Source organism: Globicephala melas, chromosome 14 (assembly GCF_963455315.2).
Source record: "Globicephala melas chromosome 14, mGloMel1.2, whole genome shotgun sequence".
NCBI classification, from domain to species: Eukaryota; Metazoa; Chordata; class Mammalia; order Artiodactyla; family Delphinidae; genus Globicephala; species Globicephala melas.
In genome coordinates, this window is record NC_083327.1 from 49,695,986 (window position 1) to 49,713,337 (window position 17,352).

Here is a 17,352-nt window from a genome sequence, read left to right on the forward strand (position 1 = left end):
ATGGCACTACTGGGAAATACTCTGTCAGCTGTTACAAATTTCCATCTACCTTGTGGATAGACCAGATTTTTCCTATCTCATCTACCAGAGCCCTGGTAGATAAGAGCAGCAAGTAAAAGTAAAGAGTGCATGGTATGAATTACAAATATGTGTTTTATCGAAGAATAATTGTCTGGAAGTAACGAAGGGAAATGAGGTGACAAGGGAAGGCAATTTCTCTCTTCTTGAATTCTATCACAGGTTGAACAAATCAGGGAAAATAAAATTTCAGATTTTGAAAATTAAGTACCTTCATTTTTCTTTTTTTTGGCTGCACCGCGTGGTTTGCGGGATCTTAGTTCCTCGACCAGGGATGGAACCTGTGACCTCTGCAGTGGAAGCCCGGAGTCCTACCTGGACCACCAGGGAATTCCCCTCATTTTTCAAATTAACCGTTTTTGATTATTTTGTTGTTGTTGTTCCTAAGACCACTTACGAATCTTATTTAAAATGATCTTTACAGAGGTAGCATTATAGTGTAGTGTTTAAGAGGGCTGGGTCTGGAACCACACTACCTAGATTTGAATCCTAGCTCCACAGCTGACTGTTGTGTGACCTTAGGCACATTAATTAACCTCTCTGAGACTCAGTTTCTTCACCCATATAATAGGGATATAATAGTACTTTTCTCATAGGACTTATATAAGGATTAAATTAGTTAGTATATCTAATGTACCTTCAGTCATGTCTGGCATATAGTAGAAACTTGATAAATATCATTACTGTTAATACTATTATTACACCAAAGCAACAAATTTTACTTTATTAAGTGAAAAAATGTTTTAAGTTTAGTTTTGTAGAAATATTTTGACATTGTCCAAGTGAAAGTATCAACTCATTTTTTGTTTACTTCATATTCAACCAGTTATGATAACATGAAGATATAACCTGAATGTCCCCTTTATTTTTATTTCTCACATGACACAGCTAGTGCTTTAACTCATAATATTTTCTAGACATTTTTACCCATGATAGTTTTATCTCTTCATTTTCTCTTATAACCTCTTGAATCCAATATTTTTTATTCCTCACTTTTCTTGTTCTTATTGTCTGAAAAGAAAAATAGTGAAAACTAGAAAATACATGGATATTTGAGTTGTACTTGAACTTTAATTTGTTTATATGTCATTGATTACCTACATTTGACTTAGTGGACACATGATTTAATTGTTCTGACCCTGATTATCACTACCAGGTACTCAACTAAGTCAATGGCTCCTCTCATTTCCTCTTATATTGTGTAAATATAAGCACAAGGAGGCCTACTTAAAACGTAAATTGTTGGAGGAATTTCCAACAAGTTCCCATGAAATTCTGAAGATGCTAGTACTCAGATCACACCTGAAGTACCAAGGCTCAAGTACTTCCTGCTAAAGCAGTACCTTAAACAAAAGTAAGAAATGAACCACTTTGGTCCCTATTCCTGCCCCTCCTCACCAGGGGCCAATAGCATTAAAACTTAGAGCACTTTTTCTGGTGACTCCATACTATGTGTCAGAATCCAGCTCAACACAATATCCCATTTTTCAGGTATATTTGCTCAGTTCTACTTTCAACATATTCAAATACAAAGCCACTTTCACATTATTTTATGCCATGGTTCTCAAGTGTGCATCAGAGCTTATTAAAACACAGATTGCTAGGTTCAATACCAAAAGTTTCTAATTCAGTAAGTCTGAGATGGGGTTGAAAATCTGTACTTTTAACAAGTTCCTAAATGATACAGATGCTGCTGGTCAAGCACCAAACTTCAAAACCACTGTTTTATGCCATAGTTTACATGCAAGAAAACCACAGCCAAAATGAACGCATGCCAATATCCAGTGAGAAAAAAACCAGAAAGTTCAAATAAATGCATATGAAATATTTTTCTTATTTGAATAAGTCAAACTGGAAAAGCAGGTCCTTTCAATCCTCCCGTAAGAAAAAGGAGACAGAATTGGAAAGGCAACTTCAAAGTCAAGGGCACTCCCTGCAAAATGTACCACATCCAAGCTGAGAACAGAAGTGTGAAAAAAATCTTAATCACCCTCTGCAGCAAGAGAAACATTGATTTATGAGATGTGTAAACATTGCTCTTAAAAGTAACACTTGATAAGGATCAGTCTTGTGAACTATAAAGGAAAGGAAAATATCTGATTTGTAGCCACATTAAAATATTTCATAACTAGTCCCTTGTTGAGACTGTTGAGATGAAGCCCTCCAGGTTTAAGTGTAACCCTTTAAGTAATACAAGATGAAGGAGAATTCTGTGACCTTCTTACCTTCCTCAAGTTTTAGGAGGACTAAAGTGCTAAAGTGCTAACCAAGGAGAGGCAAACATAGAAATTTTGTTAGTATGGTAATAATTCCTTTATTTGTAGTCTATACATGTGATGCTCTGGACTGAAAACTGGCAAAGTTTATCCAGGGGAGGATTTTAGGGAGTCTAAGCTTGGAAGTTGCCACTGTTCCTAATATGACTTTTAGAATATTTAATGTGAACACCAAGAAGCTTCTGGACTTTGAATTCTTTCTATTCCTAATGTTAATTGAATCAAAAATGAATTCAGAATGATTCACCACATCAGTTAGACATTTTCTCTTTCTAAAATTTCCCCTTAGATTTGAAAATTTTAGATTTTTTTTTTTAGATGAATCAACACTTCGCCTTAGGAAAACAACATTTACATTTGAAAATTTGAGGTCACGTTAGCAAACCATAATGACAAGCTTTTCCTAAAATGTGTAACAGTTTTCAGGAGGTATATTATAAACTTACTTTTAAAAATGTAAATAAATCATAGGAATGTTTTCTTAGATCAGTCTCCCAAGGCAAAATAAGTAAAAGCAAAAATAAACAAATGAGACCTAAACAAACTTAAAACCATTTACACAGCAAAACAAACCATCAACAAAATGAAAAGACAATCTAAGAAATGGGAAAAAATATTTGCAAATGACGCAACTGACGGGAGTTAATAACCAAAATATACAAAGAATCATACAACTCAATATTGAAAAAATAAACAACCCAAACAAAAAATGAGCAGAAGACTTAAACATTTCTCCAAAGAAGACATACGGATGGCAAACAGCCACATGAAAATATACTCAACATAGCTAATTATGAGAGAAATGCAAATCAAAATCACAATGAGGTATCACCTCATATTGGTCAGAATGGCCATCACCAAAAAGCGTACAAATAATAAATGCTGGAGAGGGTGTGGAGAAAAGGGAACCCTTGTACACTGTTGGGAATGTAAATTGGGGCAGCCACTATGGAAAACAGTATGGAGGTTTCTTAAAAAACTAAAAATAAAGCTACCATATGATCCTGCAATACCATTCCTAGGTATATATCCAGAAAAAACCCCCCAAAACTCTAACTCAAAAAGATACATGCACCCCAATGTTCATTGCAGCACAGTTTACTATAGTCAGGACATGGAAACAACCCAAGTGCCCATCAACAGACAATTGACTTAAGAAGATGTGGTGTATATATATACAATGAAATATTACTCAGCCATAAGAAAGAAATGTTGCCATTTGCAGCAACATGGATGGATCTAGAGAATATTATACTTAGTGAAGTAAGTCAGACAGATATTATATGATATGACATATGCAAAATCTAAAAAATAATACAAATGAGTCTATATACAAAACAGAAACAGACTCACAAAGAAAACAAATTTATGGTTACCAAAGGGGAAAGGGAGGGGGGCAAGCAACTTCCTTTGTAAATGCAGTAAGCATTGCATACACCATAGATTCTCACATTCCAGTTTCTAGAATGTAGTCAACTAGCCATATGTAGCTACAAGGGAGGCTGAGATACATGAACTCTAGCTAGACATTAATGTGTCCAAAAACAAAAAGAAGAGATTTTAGCCATTTTCCTAAGAGATGCTTTCAAATGGAGAAATGGTTGCTTTGCCCCCAAATTCTATGGGTCTGTCCTCTCTGTGCCAAAGGCTTTATGCAGCATTATCTGGGGATTGAGAAAAATATTTTTGCCAGGTGAATAGTTCCTATCCTAGGAAGCTGGGACTGTGTTAATTTTCTCCAGCAAAGATATCACTTCCGGAATGGCAGCTACAATCAGATTAAGTTTTTGATAATCCAGTCATTCTCCAAGGTCCATCTAACCATCTTCCCAGAAGCTGATTTCCCAAGTCCTTCTTCAAGAACTTCCTAGGTCTGGAAATTGAGTGGGACATTATAAGAAGGAATGAATTCCCCCTTTGGTGACTGAAATTAGATTTTTGTTTACCAGACATACACTCTCTCCAGTTATAGAGATCAAGTAATACATTGCTGGCTGCCCATCCACTTTATACTAGAGAGCATTGTCGCCACTGCCACACATTTCTGTGGGTTAAAACACTGGTTGCCACTCAGTCTCTGTGGCTGATTATGATAATAGCAACCACCTTTTCTCTGAGGGTTAAGCACTACCACATGGTCTTTCCCACTCCAGGACTGTGTTATTCCCATTGAAATGAGAGATCCCAACATATGAGATACCCTAATACAAAGGCCACATCCTTCACCTTTATTTTCAGTTTGCCGAAGACAGCTACCATGGAAATTCTCAAGGACACCGTTCTCTTCTTGGTGAATTTTTAAAACTTCTTATTGCCTTGATGGAAAGGTTGTTCTCTGACATCTCCTGTTGGACATAGAAGGAAGGTGTGTAGGTTGTATATAATAAATCTACCTCAAGTGTCTCAATTCTCTAAACCTTTAGATTCCTTCCTGCACATAGCGCAAGGAAGTTCTGGCATCTCGACAATGTGAACTGTTGATTTTCATTGAATCCAGCCTTCAGTAGTCAATGGAAGAAACTACTAAATGTAGTTAAAGCTGCTTGGCTGGCACACTAAATTCAAAATGCTAGGTTAGTACATGTCTATAGATAACTCACTCTGGTTTCTTTTTTAAACATCTTTATTGGAGTATAATTGCTTTACAATGGTGTGTTAGTTTCTGCTTTATAACAAAGTGAATCAGTTATACATATACATATGTCCCCATATCTCTTCCCTCTTGCATCTCCCTCCCTCCCACCCTCCCTATCACACCCCTCTAGGTGGTCACAAAGCACCAAGCTGATCTCCCTGTGCTATGCAGCTGCTTCCCACTAGCTATCTATTTACGTTTGGTAGTGTATATATGTCCATGCCTCTTTCTCGCTTTGTCACGGTTTACCCTTCCCCCTCCCCGTATCCTCAAGTCCATTCTCTAGTAGGTCTGTGTCTTTATTCCTGTCTTGCCCCTAGGTTCTTCAAAACCATTTTTTTTTTAGATTCCATATATATGTGTTAGCATATGGTATTTGTTTTTCTCTTTCTTACTTCACTCTATATGACAGACTCTAGGTCCATCCACCTCACTACAAATAACTCAATTTTGTTTCTTTTTACGGCTGAGTAATATTCCATTGTGCTCAACATCATTAATCATTACAGAAATGCAAATCGAAACTACAATGAGATATCATCTCACACCAGTCAGGATGGCCATCATCAAAAAATCTACAAACAATAAATGCTGGAGAGGGTGTGGAGAAAAGGGAACCCTCTTGCACTGTTGGTGGGAATGTAAATTGATACAGCCACTATGGAGAACAGTATGGAGCTTCCTTAAAAAAACAAAAATAGAACTACCATACGACCCAGCAATCCCACTACTGGGCATATACTCTGAGAAAATCATAATTCAAAAAGAGTCATGTACCAAAATGTTCATTGCAGCTCTATTTACAATAGCCAGGACATGGAAGCAACCTAAGTATCCATCAATAGATGAATAGATAATTCACTCTTATATTTTGTCTGCTTCAGCAAAACACTCTTAGACACCATCCCAACACAGCTCATCAGATTCCTACTGATATAATTTTAAAAGATTTTCTAAGTCTTAGGATGCATACTCTGTCTCTTCTGAAACAAGCTTATCAATTTTCCACCTGAGCAATTCTGGGATCTAGCTCTAGTTATGGATATAGAGGCAATGGGAGATGATGGGGATGTGTATTAAGAAGAACTGATATCCTTTTGTGAGGCAAAAGCGCGGATGAAGTCACTGAAAGGTCTTTATGCACGGAAAGATTATTTTTCTCATACAAGGGGAGGGAGGCCACTTCTTCACACCAAAGAATCTCAGGGTGATTTGAAGAATCGAAGTTCACACCTTCAAATGGGTCTGTCCTTATATGCTCATCCCAAGTCTCAGAGTCTAGCTTCTCAACCAGTGCTCTAACCTTAACATAATGGTTGTGGTGATGCTGTGTATTTATACAGTGTAGCAATTCTGCAACCTAAACAATCATATTTTTGGCCCAATCCTCAGGCATGTCTGCCCTGTAGTTACTAGAGAGAAGGGGTTCTTTTTAGGTTACCACGGAAGTTTTTAGTTCTCCACTAGTGTTTTGAGTTTGAAATTTAAGTCCTGTACTTATCTTTTTTGTTTTTGTAAGCTCCCAGGATAGTCAGAAACAGCTAGTCTACTCCATACCCTTTGTAATCACTATTGTCATAAAAACCAAATGCAATAGCCATTTGATATCTGGCTCTTCATCCCACATCAGCACTGAGTAATTATGATGCCATGACACACCATTACCGGTTTCTCATTTTCCTCAAGGAAGACCATGTTTTCATCAAATATGTTAACAAATCAGTCCCAGAATACCATACTGAGGATCTACTTTGTGTGGCTACTTCTGATGTCCATTGCTAGGTCAGTCAGAATCCCTACAGGAAACAGAATTCTCCCCAGATTGTTCTAATGAAGAGATTTCAACAAAGGGCTACCTATGGATGTGTGTGTAGGGTGAAGGGATAGTGAGGACCAATAGTTATGTTAGTCATGATAGCACGTCAGCAGGAAAACATACCACTCCTAGGACCAAAAGGCCAAGGAGGAAATGAAGTTCCTTAAGCCCCTAGAGAGCTAGAATTATGAAAAAGGGACCACCTGGCTGAAGTTTTGAACTTGGAGAGACACAGCTAGTGTTGAATATACCTGCCAAGACATGGAAGCATCAGGGAAGAAATACTCTGACCTCTCTCTCCTTGAACTCTCCGATCTCCTGCCAGTGCTTCCACTGGCTAAACTTAACTAGAAGCCAATCAACAAGAGAAACCAGGAGATGCAGTCCTTGGGGGTCAGCCTCTGGCCACAGAGTTAGGCAGGGGAAAGGAAAAATAGATCTGTGAAGGGGTTCACGGGGGCGGTATGGAGGAGGATGCAAATGGATAACTAACAGCACAGGTAAATATTTCATATGTCATCACAGTTTATCCTTTTACTAATATTATCTCTGTTTTCCACATTTTATAAACAGGAAAAGTGAGGGTCAATGTGGCTAAGTGAATTGTTTAAGATCACATAACTAGTAAATGGTCAAGCCAAGGATGAATCCAAGTCTGTCTAGTTCATATTTATATTTCTTCCTCTTCTATACCATATCGTGACATAAACATTTAGATATGAGCATGGAAATGAAAGGAGATTGAAAGTGATAGAGCTGGAATGGGGGAAAGGGCACAAACAAAACATGCATTTTTGACATTCTCGAAACAAGTAATTTTAAAGACACTTGTTTTCTTAAGAGAACTTGTCACAATCTGAGATTACTTCCTTGTTTACAAATTTGTCATCTGTTTCACTTACTAGAATGTAAGGTCCATAGGACAAGGATTTTGTTTGTCTTGTTTATTGCTGTATTCCTGGTGCCAAAATTAGTACACGACATTTGTAGATTCTCAAAGAATATTTGTTGAATGAAAAAGTACATAAATGAATAAATGATTGGGTCAGGGTATAAGCATATTCCTTTGGAAAATTGGGGGCACAGAATTCTATCCTGACATATTAAATTTGCAAATAATTGTGAGTACCATTCTACATTTCCTGAATATTTCCAGGAAAGAGACATCAACTGTATAGGCATCTATTCCCTTGTTTAAATACATTGATAATTATATTTATACCTTTACTAAAGGCAATCAGTTCTGTTTTTATCCCAAATTTTAACCTCTATAATAGCAAAGATAATATCTTTACCACAGAAACCTTTTAAACACTTGTTAAGAAACATTATATAATCATTTTTCTCTTATTTAAGATAAAGCCACTGGTTCCTTCAGCTTTTCTGCATGTAAACTAATTTCTAGTTATGTTACCCTTCTGGGTGTCCTCTTCTGTGCACAGCCTAATCTTTCAGTACTTTTCTTAAAATGTTAAAACTTGATAACGTGAACTTAACACAGTATTCCATATGTTGGCTGACTGATCAAGAGCAAAACTGCCTCCCTTGTTTTGGGAAATATATCTCTACTAATTAACCTATAAGTAAAAACTATTATATTTTCCTTTGTAGCCTCATCCTGTTGTTGATGCAAATTGAACAACCAAGGAACTAAAACCATTGAACTAAAATCATAAAGTCAGTGGGACTTTGTCATTGCCAGCTTTTCCTACACATTTAAAATGTCAGGTTTAGGATGACGGTGGGATCCATTTAAGTGTGCCGTTCTATGAGGCTCACTGGATACTGATCTCAGATTCCAGTCTATTCAGTCTGAACAGGCTCACCATGGGTATCACCGGAGCTGATTCGCCCTATGTACCTAGCACACACATTTTCTTATACATTTTTCTTTTTCTCATTTCCTTTTTTATTTTTTTGCAGTACGCGGGCCTCTCACTGTCGTGGCCTCTCCCGTTGCGGAGCACAGGCTCCGGACCCGCAGGCTCAGCGGCCATGGCTCACGGGCCCAGCCGCTCCGCGGCATGTGGAATCCTCGCGGACCAGGGCAGGAACCCGTGTCCCCTGCATCGGCAGGCGGACTCTCAACCACTGCGCCACCAGGGAAGTCCCTTCCTTTTTTTTTAAGCTGTCTTTTTGAACAACTTGTCTAATTCTATGCTTTACCTAAAACCCAGTGAGATAAATGGAATAAAGGAAAGTCATTGCAATAACCAAGGATATACTCAGGTTTGAGAAATATAATTATATTTGAATGAATATGAGAGAATGACAAATGTTTGTGTAAATGTTTGCCCATCTGTGTGACTGGCTGTGAAATCCTATGTTTGTGTACAATTAGCTTTATAACATGGGGTTGATAAAATGTATACAAATAACTTTCTTAAATTAAATAAAACATCCGTTTTTTTAATGGTACCCTTTGTAATATATAACACCAGTGGCAAGTTATATCAGGCTAACTTACAGCCTGAGGTGGAGTCAAGAAACAGTGGGATGTTTTACCCAATCATATCCCTTGCTATTGGTCCCTACAGTAGAGTTGACGATTTTTCTCAGCTCCCCCCCTGCCATATGTCTGGCAGTGCATGTGCAGGAGTGGAGTATATTTTCCCACTTCATTCATGCTGGGGTTGACCATGTGAAGTTTTTGGTCAACGCCTATGGAATTCTGACTCAGAGACTCAGATTCTGAGTCAAAGTCTTCAGAGACATCATAGATTTCTTCTTGCCTTCTTGGCCTTCTGTGAGCCACTAGGAGGAGCCCATGGCTTGGGTGGCTCCTGGTCCTAATTAGTATGCGGACACAGACAGAGCCTACCTGCAGCCAACCTGAAGCCTGGGACCAACCCAACCAACCTATACTCTGTAGCAGAGCCAACCCAAACACAGACCTGCAAGAAGAAAAATAAACACTTGTGGCCACAAGGCACTGAACTTTTCTGAGTGGTTTGTTATGCAGCATTATAGTAGCCATAGCTGATTTACATAGTTACATTAAATTTGGGGGGGAAATTAATATCAAAAGAAGAGATAGGAAAAAATAAAGTTAAGGGTGATGTCAGGAAAGGAGCACAACCTTTTAAAATGTTGATAAAGGAACAGAAATCTTATTAAAAAGAACAACAGTCACCTTTGCCTTCAATTCCTGGCTTCCTCTCAGATAATGGGTTAAATGAATTGACATCTTGCCATACTAAAATGTTAGTTTTTAGGGATTAACTAATGTGAGTAGTGAATAAAAGATATCTAGAAGCGAAGGAAGAGTTTACTTTTCTTAAAAAAAAAAAAAAAAGGGTAAATTAGGGGATGGAAGGTAGGCACAGATGGTCTGCGGTTCAGTTTACAGGAATCGCCCTTTCCAATGAAATCCTGTGTGCATCTCAACAAGGCTTTAATGTTAGAGGCCCATTTATAGAGTACAGTATGTCTGCTTTTGATATCCTAATCACGTGCCGTGGAAAAGATAATATGGACTTGGAAAAAACTAAAAGAAAAAGACAATTTTCTTCTCTTGGGGGAAAAAATGTTTCCAAAACGTGCTGCAAGTGAGTTGAAGCTGTGTTTTAGGTGTCTTTTGCTTCCATTCTGCTACAGGAAGCTGAATGGAAAAACTGATCCACTATTTTTAAAACTGAGGAATTAGAAAGTTACTCTTCAATGCTCTTTTGGATATATAACAAATGAGAAATAAATCTAGTTACATTCTTTAACTCCTGCCACCTCCCAAGAGTGGTGGCTCTAATTTAGCATGACCTGCCGTCGGCTCAGGAAATTTCCACCCTGAGATTTTCCTAGCAGAGTCAAAATCAGTCACAGTCAGAAACAGATAAAGATTGTTTTTATGAGAGTTCTTGAAACTGCATTTAAATTCTATCTTTAAAAGTTGTAAAGGGCTTGGCTAATGATTTTCCATAGTGTCATTTTTAAACTATGTTGGCATGTCCTATGAACAGTACATAATTTACTGTTCAAAAATTAATAAAAAAAAAAGCATTATATTTCTTGGAACAGAGTATCTTTGAGAAAGCAAAAATCCATCCCAGTACACTGACGTTATCCAGCTTATTAGGGGTGACAGACTCTGGCCTGGGTAGACCTTGGCCTGGTAGCAGATTAAGAGTGAAAGAGGAGGGCTTCCCTGGTGGCGCAGGGGTTAAGAATCCGCCTGCCAATGCTGGGTTCGAGCCCTGGTCCGGGGAGATCCCACATGCCGTGGAGCAACTAAGCCCGTGAGCCACAACTACTGAACCTGCGCTCTAGAGCCCGTGAGCCACAACTACTGAGCCTGCATGCCACAACTACTGAAGCCCGCGTGCCTAGAGCCCTTGCTCTGCAACAAGAGAAGCCACCACAATGAGAAGCATGTGCACCGCAATGAAGAGCAGCCCCCGCTCGCTGCAACTAGAGAAAGCCCGTGTGCAGCAACGAAGACCCAACGCAGCCAAAAATAAACATAAATAAATGAATTTCTTTAAAAAAAGAGAGTGAAAGAGGAATTCGGAACAGGCTGCTTCTCAGGCGAGATGATGATATGATGTGGGTTCCAGGTGGGAGTAACTCTGGGTGGGTTTTGGAAATGTCTCCACTCCTTTTCCCCAGCTGCGTTAACAGTATATTCTCCAAAGACATTCTCTTTGTGCAGTTCTAGGCCTAGTATAAGGAAAGTTCCAGGATCTATTCATTCTCCTTTCATTTTTTTTTTCCTGAATTCTGTAAGGCAGTTCAAGAAAATTCAGTGAAGCGGCAAAGGAAAGATATTTTGAAGATGCAATTGCAAATGAGGTATAGATTCATAATGGGTCATTTATTAATTACATAGTGAATAGACTAAGAAACAAGGATAAAACTGTCAGTTCCCTATCACTGCAATTATGGGGGCAAGGGGGAAAGGAAAGAGCTTAAAGACAAACCAAATTACAATGAAAGAAAAAGAACTCAGATGGATTTATGAAAAAATATAAGGCATATCCAACATTTGGGAGCAAATAATATATTCTGTATACCTCATTTAAAAGTGTAAAATATTATAAATTTAGTTCAAAGACACTAAATTTCAAATAAATTCTTACAATGGGCTTGAGGATGTGGGGAGGGGGAAGGGTACGCTGGGACAAAGTGAGAGAGTGGCATGGACATATATACACTACCAAATGTAAAATAGCTAGCTAGTGGGAAGCAGCCACATAGCACAGGCAGATCAGCTCGGTGCTCTGTGACCACCTAGAGGGGTGGGATAGGGAGGGTGGGAGGGAGACGCAAGAGGGAGGAGGTATGGGGATATATGTATCTGTATAGCTGATTCACTTTGTTATCAAGCGGAAACTAACACACAATTGTAAAGCAATTATATCCCAATAAAGATGTTAAAAAAAAATAATGTCCAAAAGGTTTACCGTTAAATAGTCTGAACTGAATCGTTTATATTTTAATAGAGCTATCTTTTGTCAGTTTTTGGAATAGGAGCTAAGTTAAGAAGAATTAGAATTCAGGCTCCCTTTCCTTCCTTACCTAATTTCTCCAGCTGCACAGCCAATATGGTAACCTTTGCCTGGGTTTGGTGCTGATCCTGTAATTAGAGGTTAGACATTAAACCCATTACAGAAGGGACTGAGTCAACCCTTTCACCATCACCAGCACCTAGCACAGTACCCAGCATGTAGCAAAGACTTCATAAATATTTGCTGTATGAAAAACATGAATGATTGACTGTTGGCCAGGAGTGGAGTATTGGGGTCTGCGGTGCTCAGTGAACGATACCTCTGTACTCTGCTTGGTTCATGAACCAACTGAAAAGTAGGACAAAAGAACAAGACAGATGGAGAACAAAATAATTCATGAAAAGCTGATAAAGTAGCATATGGCTTAAATGTGTGGGCAAATGGATTTCTTAATACTGACCCTCAGAATTAGAAAAACATAATCTATACAGGGACAAGCAGTGCTGGACCACCAGACACTTTCTTCCAAAAAGATAATGGGAGTAGAACAGGGCTAGTTTGTACATAGCTAGTTTCTTCTAGATTCACCCATTAAATGGAATCTTTTGTCTCCTTAAGGAGGAATAAATAAGGGATGGAGAGAAGCTAAGAGTATCACATTAGTGGGATTCTTCCATGTGGAAGGCAACATTAGGAACATCGAAGAGTCATCTTCTCGCCTGTCAACAATGAGCACTGTTACAGAGCTGAGTGGTGAGAGGCAGAGGCACTCTTGGTACATAAAGTAGTGTCCATTGGTTACTTTTAGTTTCAGACAGCAAATGTCTTCCAAATGTCGACTTTTTGATAATCTGTAGAAATCATAAAAGTTCACAAATGTGTTGTCTCAGTGTTCGCCTCCACAAATTAGCATTAATCAATCAATCCCTATATAATTGAATTAAATGTAATTTCCCAAACTGCTCTTTAAGTTCAGAGACAAATTCTGAGCACATCATTGTCCTCAATGGAGGCTTCACGGAATGAGTCACTGATAGAATTACACGCGAATCATGGGAAAAAATCCATATGCCAACTTAAAATGTTTTGAAGCTATCTGGGGATTTGTGAAATATGTTAGCTATAGGAAGTCCTTTAGTTAATTCTGTATATAATGGTATTTTAATACCATAAAATACACCCAGGAAGATCTTCAAAACATGCAAATACGGATTTGTATTTCATTACTAAGAAAAAGAGAACCTCGAGAAAATTAAAATTTAACTGAATTTTAGGGTCAAAAGTCTTAGAAACTATTGAGCAGCACATGTTTCCCATCAGAACTTAACTATCATCAGCCAAAACTTCACCCCTGAATTGTCAGATGGTTGAAAGGCCACTGAGAACATGGGCAAAATTATTAAACTATACTGAAGGAAAATTTCACCCTATTTCACTTTTTGTAATGGAATTTTTCCTGGTTCTATTTACCTAAAAACTGCTAAAATTTGTTCCAAATAGTGACAAATGATTGAAAGTTGTCAAATACAATTAAATAAAATGAATGGATGACAAAGTTATGCCTACCTGGGTAACTTAGAAAGTAAATAGGAATGGTTTAAAAGAGGAAGAGAAAGAAGTTAAATAATCAGGTCAAAGTATTGCATTGAGAGAATTAAGTTTGTCAGAGAAATGGTTTCTTCTTGAATTGAAGCTAAGTCAGTGGAAACTTCTGATAAAAATCACAGATTTGATAAAAATTCATGAGTATCTATTTTTAGCTATATTTCTTATGAAAAGTATATACAAAATAATTTAAGCACTTTCAGAGTCCAACTACTATGAGTTCTGATTTCATATAGGACAATCACAAACAGATATTTCTGAATAGTTTAGACTTTCTCATCCTTGCATTTTTTTCCACGATGCTTTCACAGAAGGAATATAACTTTTTTAAAATAATAACTTCTTAAAAATTTAAATGCCCTCATCAATTTGCAGTATATTATCATATATCATATACTTTTATCCAATCTTCTTTTACAAGATAATTTTAGGGAAAAATTTTAATGGAGAGACACATAAGTACACATAAGTACAGAAATACATGGAATTTTATAGAAATAAATCTTCTCATTCCTGCATTTCCTTACCTTTTCCATTTCTCTCACCTCTACCTCTTGTTTTCCCAACAGTATACATATGAATATTTTCCCAGCCTCTCCATGTGTGTGTTAATTCAGAAAGTTTCTATGTACTCTAATCTAGAACTTTCACACACTGTATATCTTCAGTGGATAAATTTCTAACCTGGATGTTCTCCTCACCCCTGTGGTTTAATCCTTATTTTGTACTTCCTGAGACAATATTTTTTTGGGGAAAGCTATATCATCATCTAAAACTCAACAATTATAAGCAAAACTCTGCTTTTCCCTCCAGCTGACTTCCTCTCCAACTTCAGGCTGCATTCAGGGGCACTGTGTCTGTTTTCAGTCTCTCAATCCAAGAACTTTGAAGTCATCTTCTTTCCTCTATCTTTCCTTCCTCATAACCACTTCACTCAATTTATCATCAAATAACTAACTTCTTTCGTTTGCCATAGTTCTCTGATATGCTATATCTTCTACAGTAGGATGCACAAAAAGAGAGTTGCTTTAGAGTATAAATATTTTTATTCTTATATTTTAACTTCACTAGTATAAAGATGAATGAGATATTATCTCACATCTGTTAGAATGACTATCATCAAAGAGACAAGAGATAAACGTTGGCAAAGATATGGAGAAAAGTAAACCCTTGTGCACTATTAGGGGGGATATCAATTGGTGCAGCCACTAGGGAAAACAGAATGGGAGTTCCTCAAAAAATTAAAACTAGAACTACAATATGATCCAGCAATCTCACTTCAGGGTATATACCTAAAGAAAATAAAAGCAGATATAAAAAGGTATCTGCACTCCCATGTTCATTGCAGCATTATTCACAATAGCCAAAATATGGAAATAACCCAGGTGTCCATCGACAGCTGAGTGTATAAAGATGTGGTGTACATGTGCAATGGAATATTATTCAGCCATGGGAAAGAAGAAATCCTACAATTTGCAACAACAGGGATGAAACTTGAGGGTGTTATGCTAAGCGAAAAAACCCAGACAGAGAAAAATAAATACTGCATGGTATTTTTTAAATATATGGAATCTTTTTTAAAAAAAGTCAAGCTCGCAGAAAGAGAGAGTAGAAAAGTGGTTGCCAGGCGCAGTGGGGTGGGAGATAGAGGAAGAGGTTGGTAAAAGAATACAAACGTTCAGCTAGATGAATAATGTCTGAGGATCTAATGTAAAACATGGGGACTATAGCTTATAACACTGTATTATATAATTGAAATCTGCTAAGAGAGTAGAACTTAAGTGTTCTCACTAAAAAAGATAAAAAAGTGAGGTGGTGGATATGTTAATTAACTAGATGTTGGGAATCCTCTACGTATACTATATCAAATCACCACGATGTTACACTTTACATATCTTGTGATTTTACTTTTCAATTGTACCTCCAAAAAGCTGGAAAAAATTAAAAAGTAAAAGGAACACTTTTATTCAAGCCTAAAAATTACTCCTTATCAGCTGTCATCTCGTTGAAAATCTTAAAAGTGCCAAAATAGAATTTCAGCCTATCTCAATGACCATGGTATCAAGGTAAATAATTTTCTATCCCTAACACAAATCCATGAGTAAAAGGGTGAAATTGAGGGATTGTTGTTCCCCTGTTATCGCTATAGCTGATATGTTTATAAACATATATGGAAAGAGAATAGAGGAGAAAAAGAAGAAAATTCAACTTTGTACTGTTCATTCAGGTCCTTATAGCTATGGGGCCCAGGGATGCATATAAATGGGGGTTCCAAGTGGTCTTTTATCTTATTTATCTGAAAGTCTCTGATACAAAGAATGCTCACGGACAGACTCCCCAGACAGTTTCCTTAATACCTTCTGCTGTAGGCAAAGCTACACACAAATGCTCATATTAGACAAAGGTCTTATTTTTATGGAGAATTCCACAGACTCCATGGACACCCCATTCCAGTGTTTAACAACCATCATGAAGCTCTGCCTTATTCTATAAGGTCATTCTTTCTCCCTGCTCTGTGCTCTTATGACTGAGAACATCTGGTCCCCATTCCTAATTTAATGATATTTCCTGCTCCAGAGTTCCTTTTAAAATCACCCTCAAATTCTCTTCTTTAGGCTAAATTCCAGGTGCACTCACCCTTCTTTAGAGTCTTATGTGCCAAGCCTTTCAGTACCTTGCCCTCCTCTGAACCCATAAAGGGCCACTCTCCTCCAGCCCAGAACAGGACCCTGTGCTGACAGAAGCAGCATTTCTCACTTGACCCCTGCTGAGCATTCACACGACCACCCTTCCACATCTCTGCTCATTCACTGCAGTTCTCAAACTGGTTCAAGGAAGAGACACTGTTTTATCTCAGGGAAGAGACGCTCTTTCCATCAACTTGCTTTCCCTCTCTGTCCCCAGGGGAAAGAGCAGAGACGATTGAGCTTTGGGAGTCAAGTGGCAGACAGCTGTGGTTTCAGCTTCCAGTGGTCACACAACTCTAGAGGGACCGGAAGGTCAAGGGAAGCATGTAGAACCGCAGGCTGTTCACGTGGATCGGAGGAGATGACCAACCCCTAATAAAACACTGTCTGCCGGACGTGCCATTGGGACTGGCATGCTAATTGAAAACAGCAGGCTTGGGGCTGCCGCTCTTTGACTTTAGCACTCAGCTTGGAATAACTTTTCCTTCCACAGCAAAAGCACTCGGCCAGGAAAGCAGTACTGTTATTAAAAAAAAAAAAAAAAAGATTCAAACAAACCAGCATCACTGCTCCAGTAGAAGATAAAGAAATATTTCTTTATTTCTCTTTATTTACTTTTTCAGGAAGTTCATATCTTGTTTATTTCCTTTCAACTAGGCCACAGCTTGACACTGCTGTACACAATGTTTTATCTTAGGGTAGAGAATATCTATTAATCCAATTAATCTTTCAATAAAATTAGTGCCCTGTTATTTTTATTTTAACTATTTATTTTTTCTAAATCAAAATAACACAGGCAGGGCTTCCCTGGTAG

At 37.8% G+C, this 17,352-nt stretch overlaps 1 protein-coding gene across 1 annotated transcript in view; it reads left to right on the forward strand.

Annotated features, from left to right (window-relative positions):
* The window catches only part of LOC115851494 (uncharacterized), a 206,618-nt gene extending 189,704 nt beyond the window's left edge, over nt 1-16,914 (forward strand). The window contains exon 8 of the mRNA XM_060283514.1: nt 16,756-16,914. Coding sequence (XP_060139497.1) covers nt 16,756-16,914 — 159 coding nt within the window. The remainder of the gene's footprint in view (nt 1-16,755) is intronic.
* The last annotated feature ends 438 nt before the right edge of the window (nt 16,915-17,352 follow it).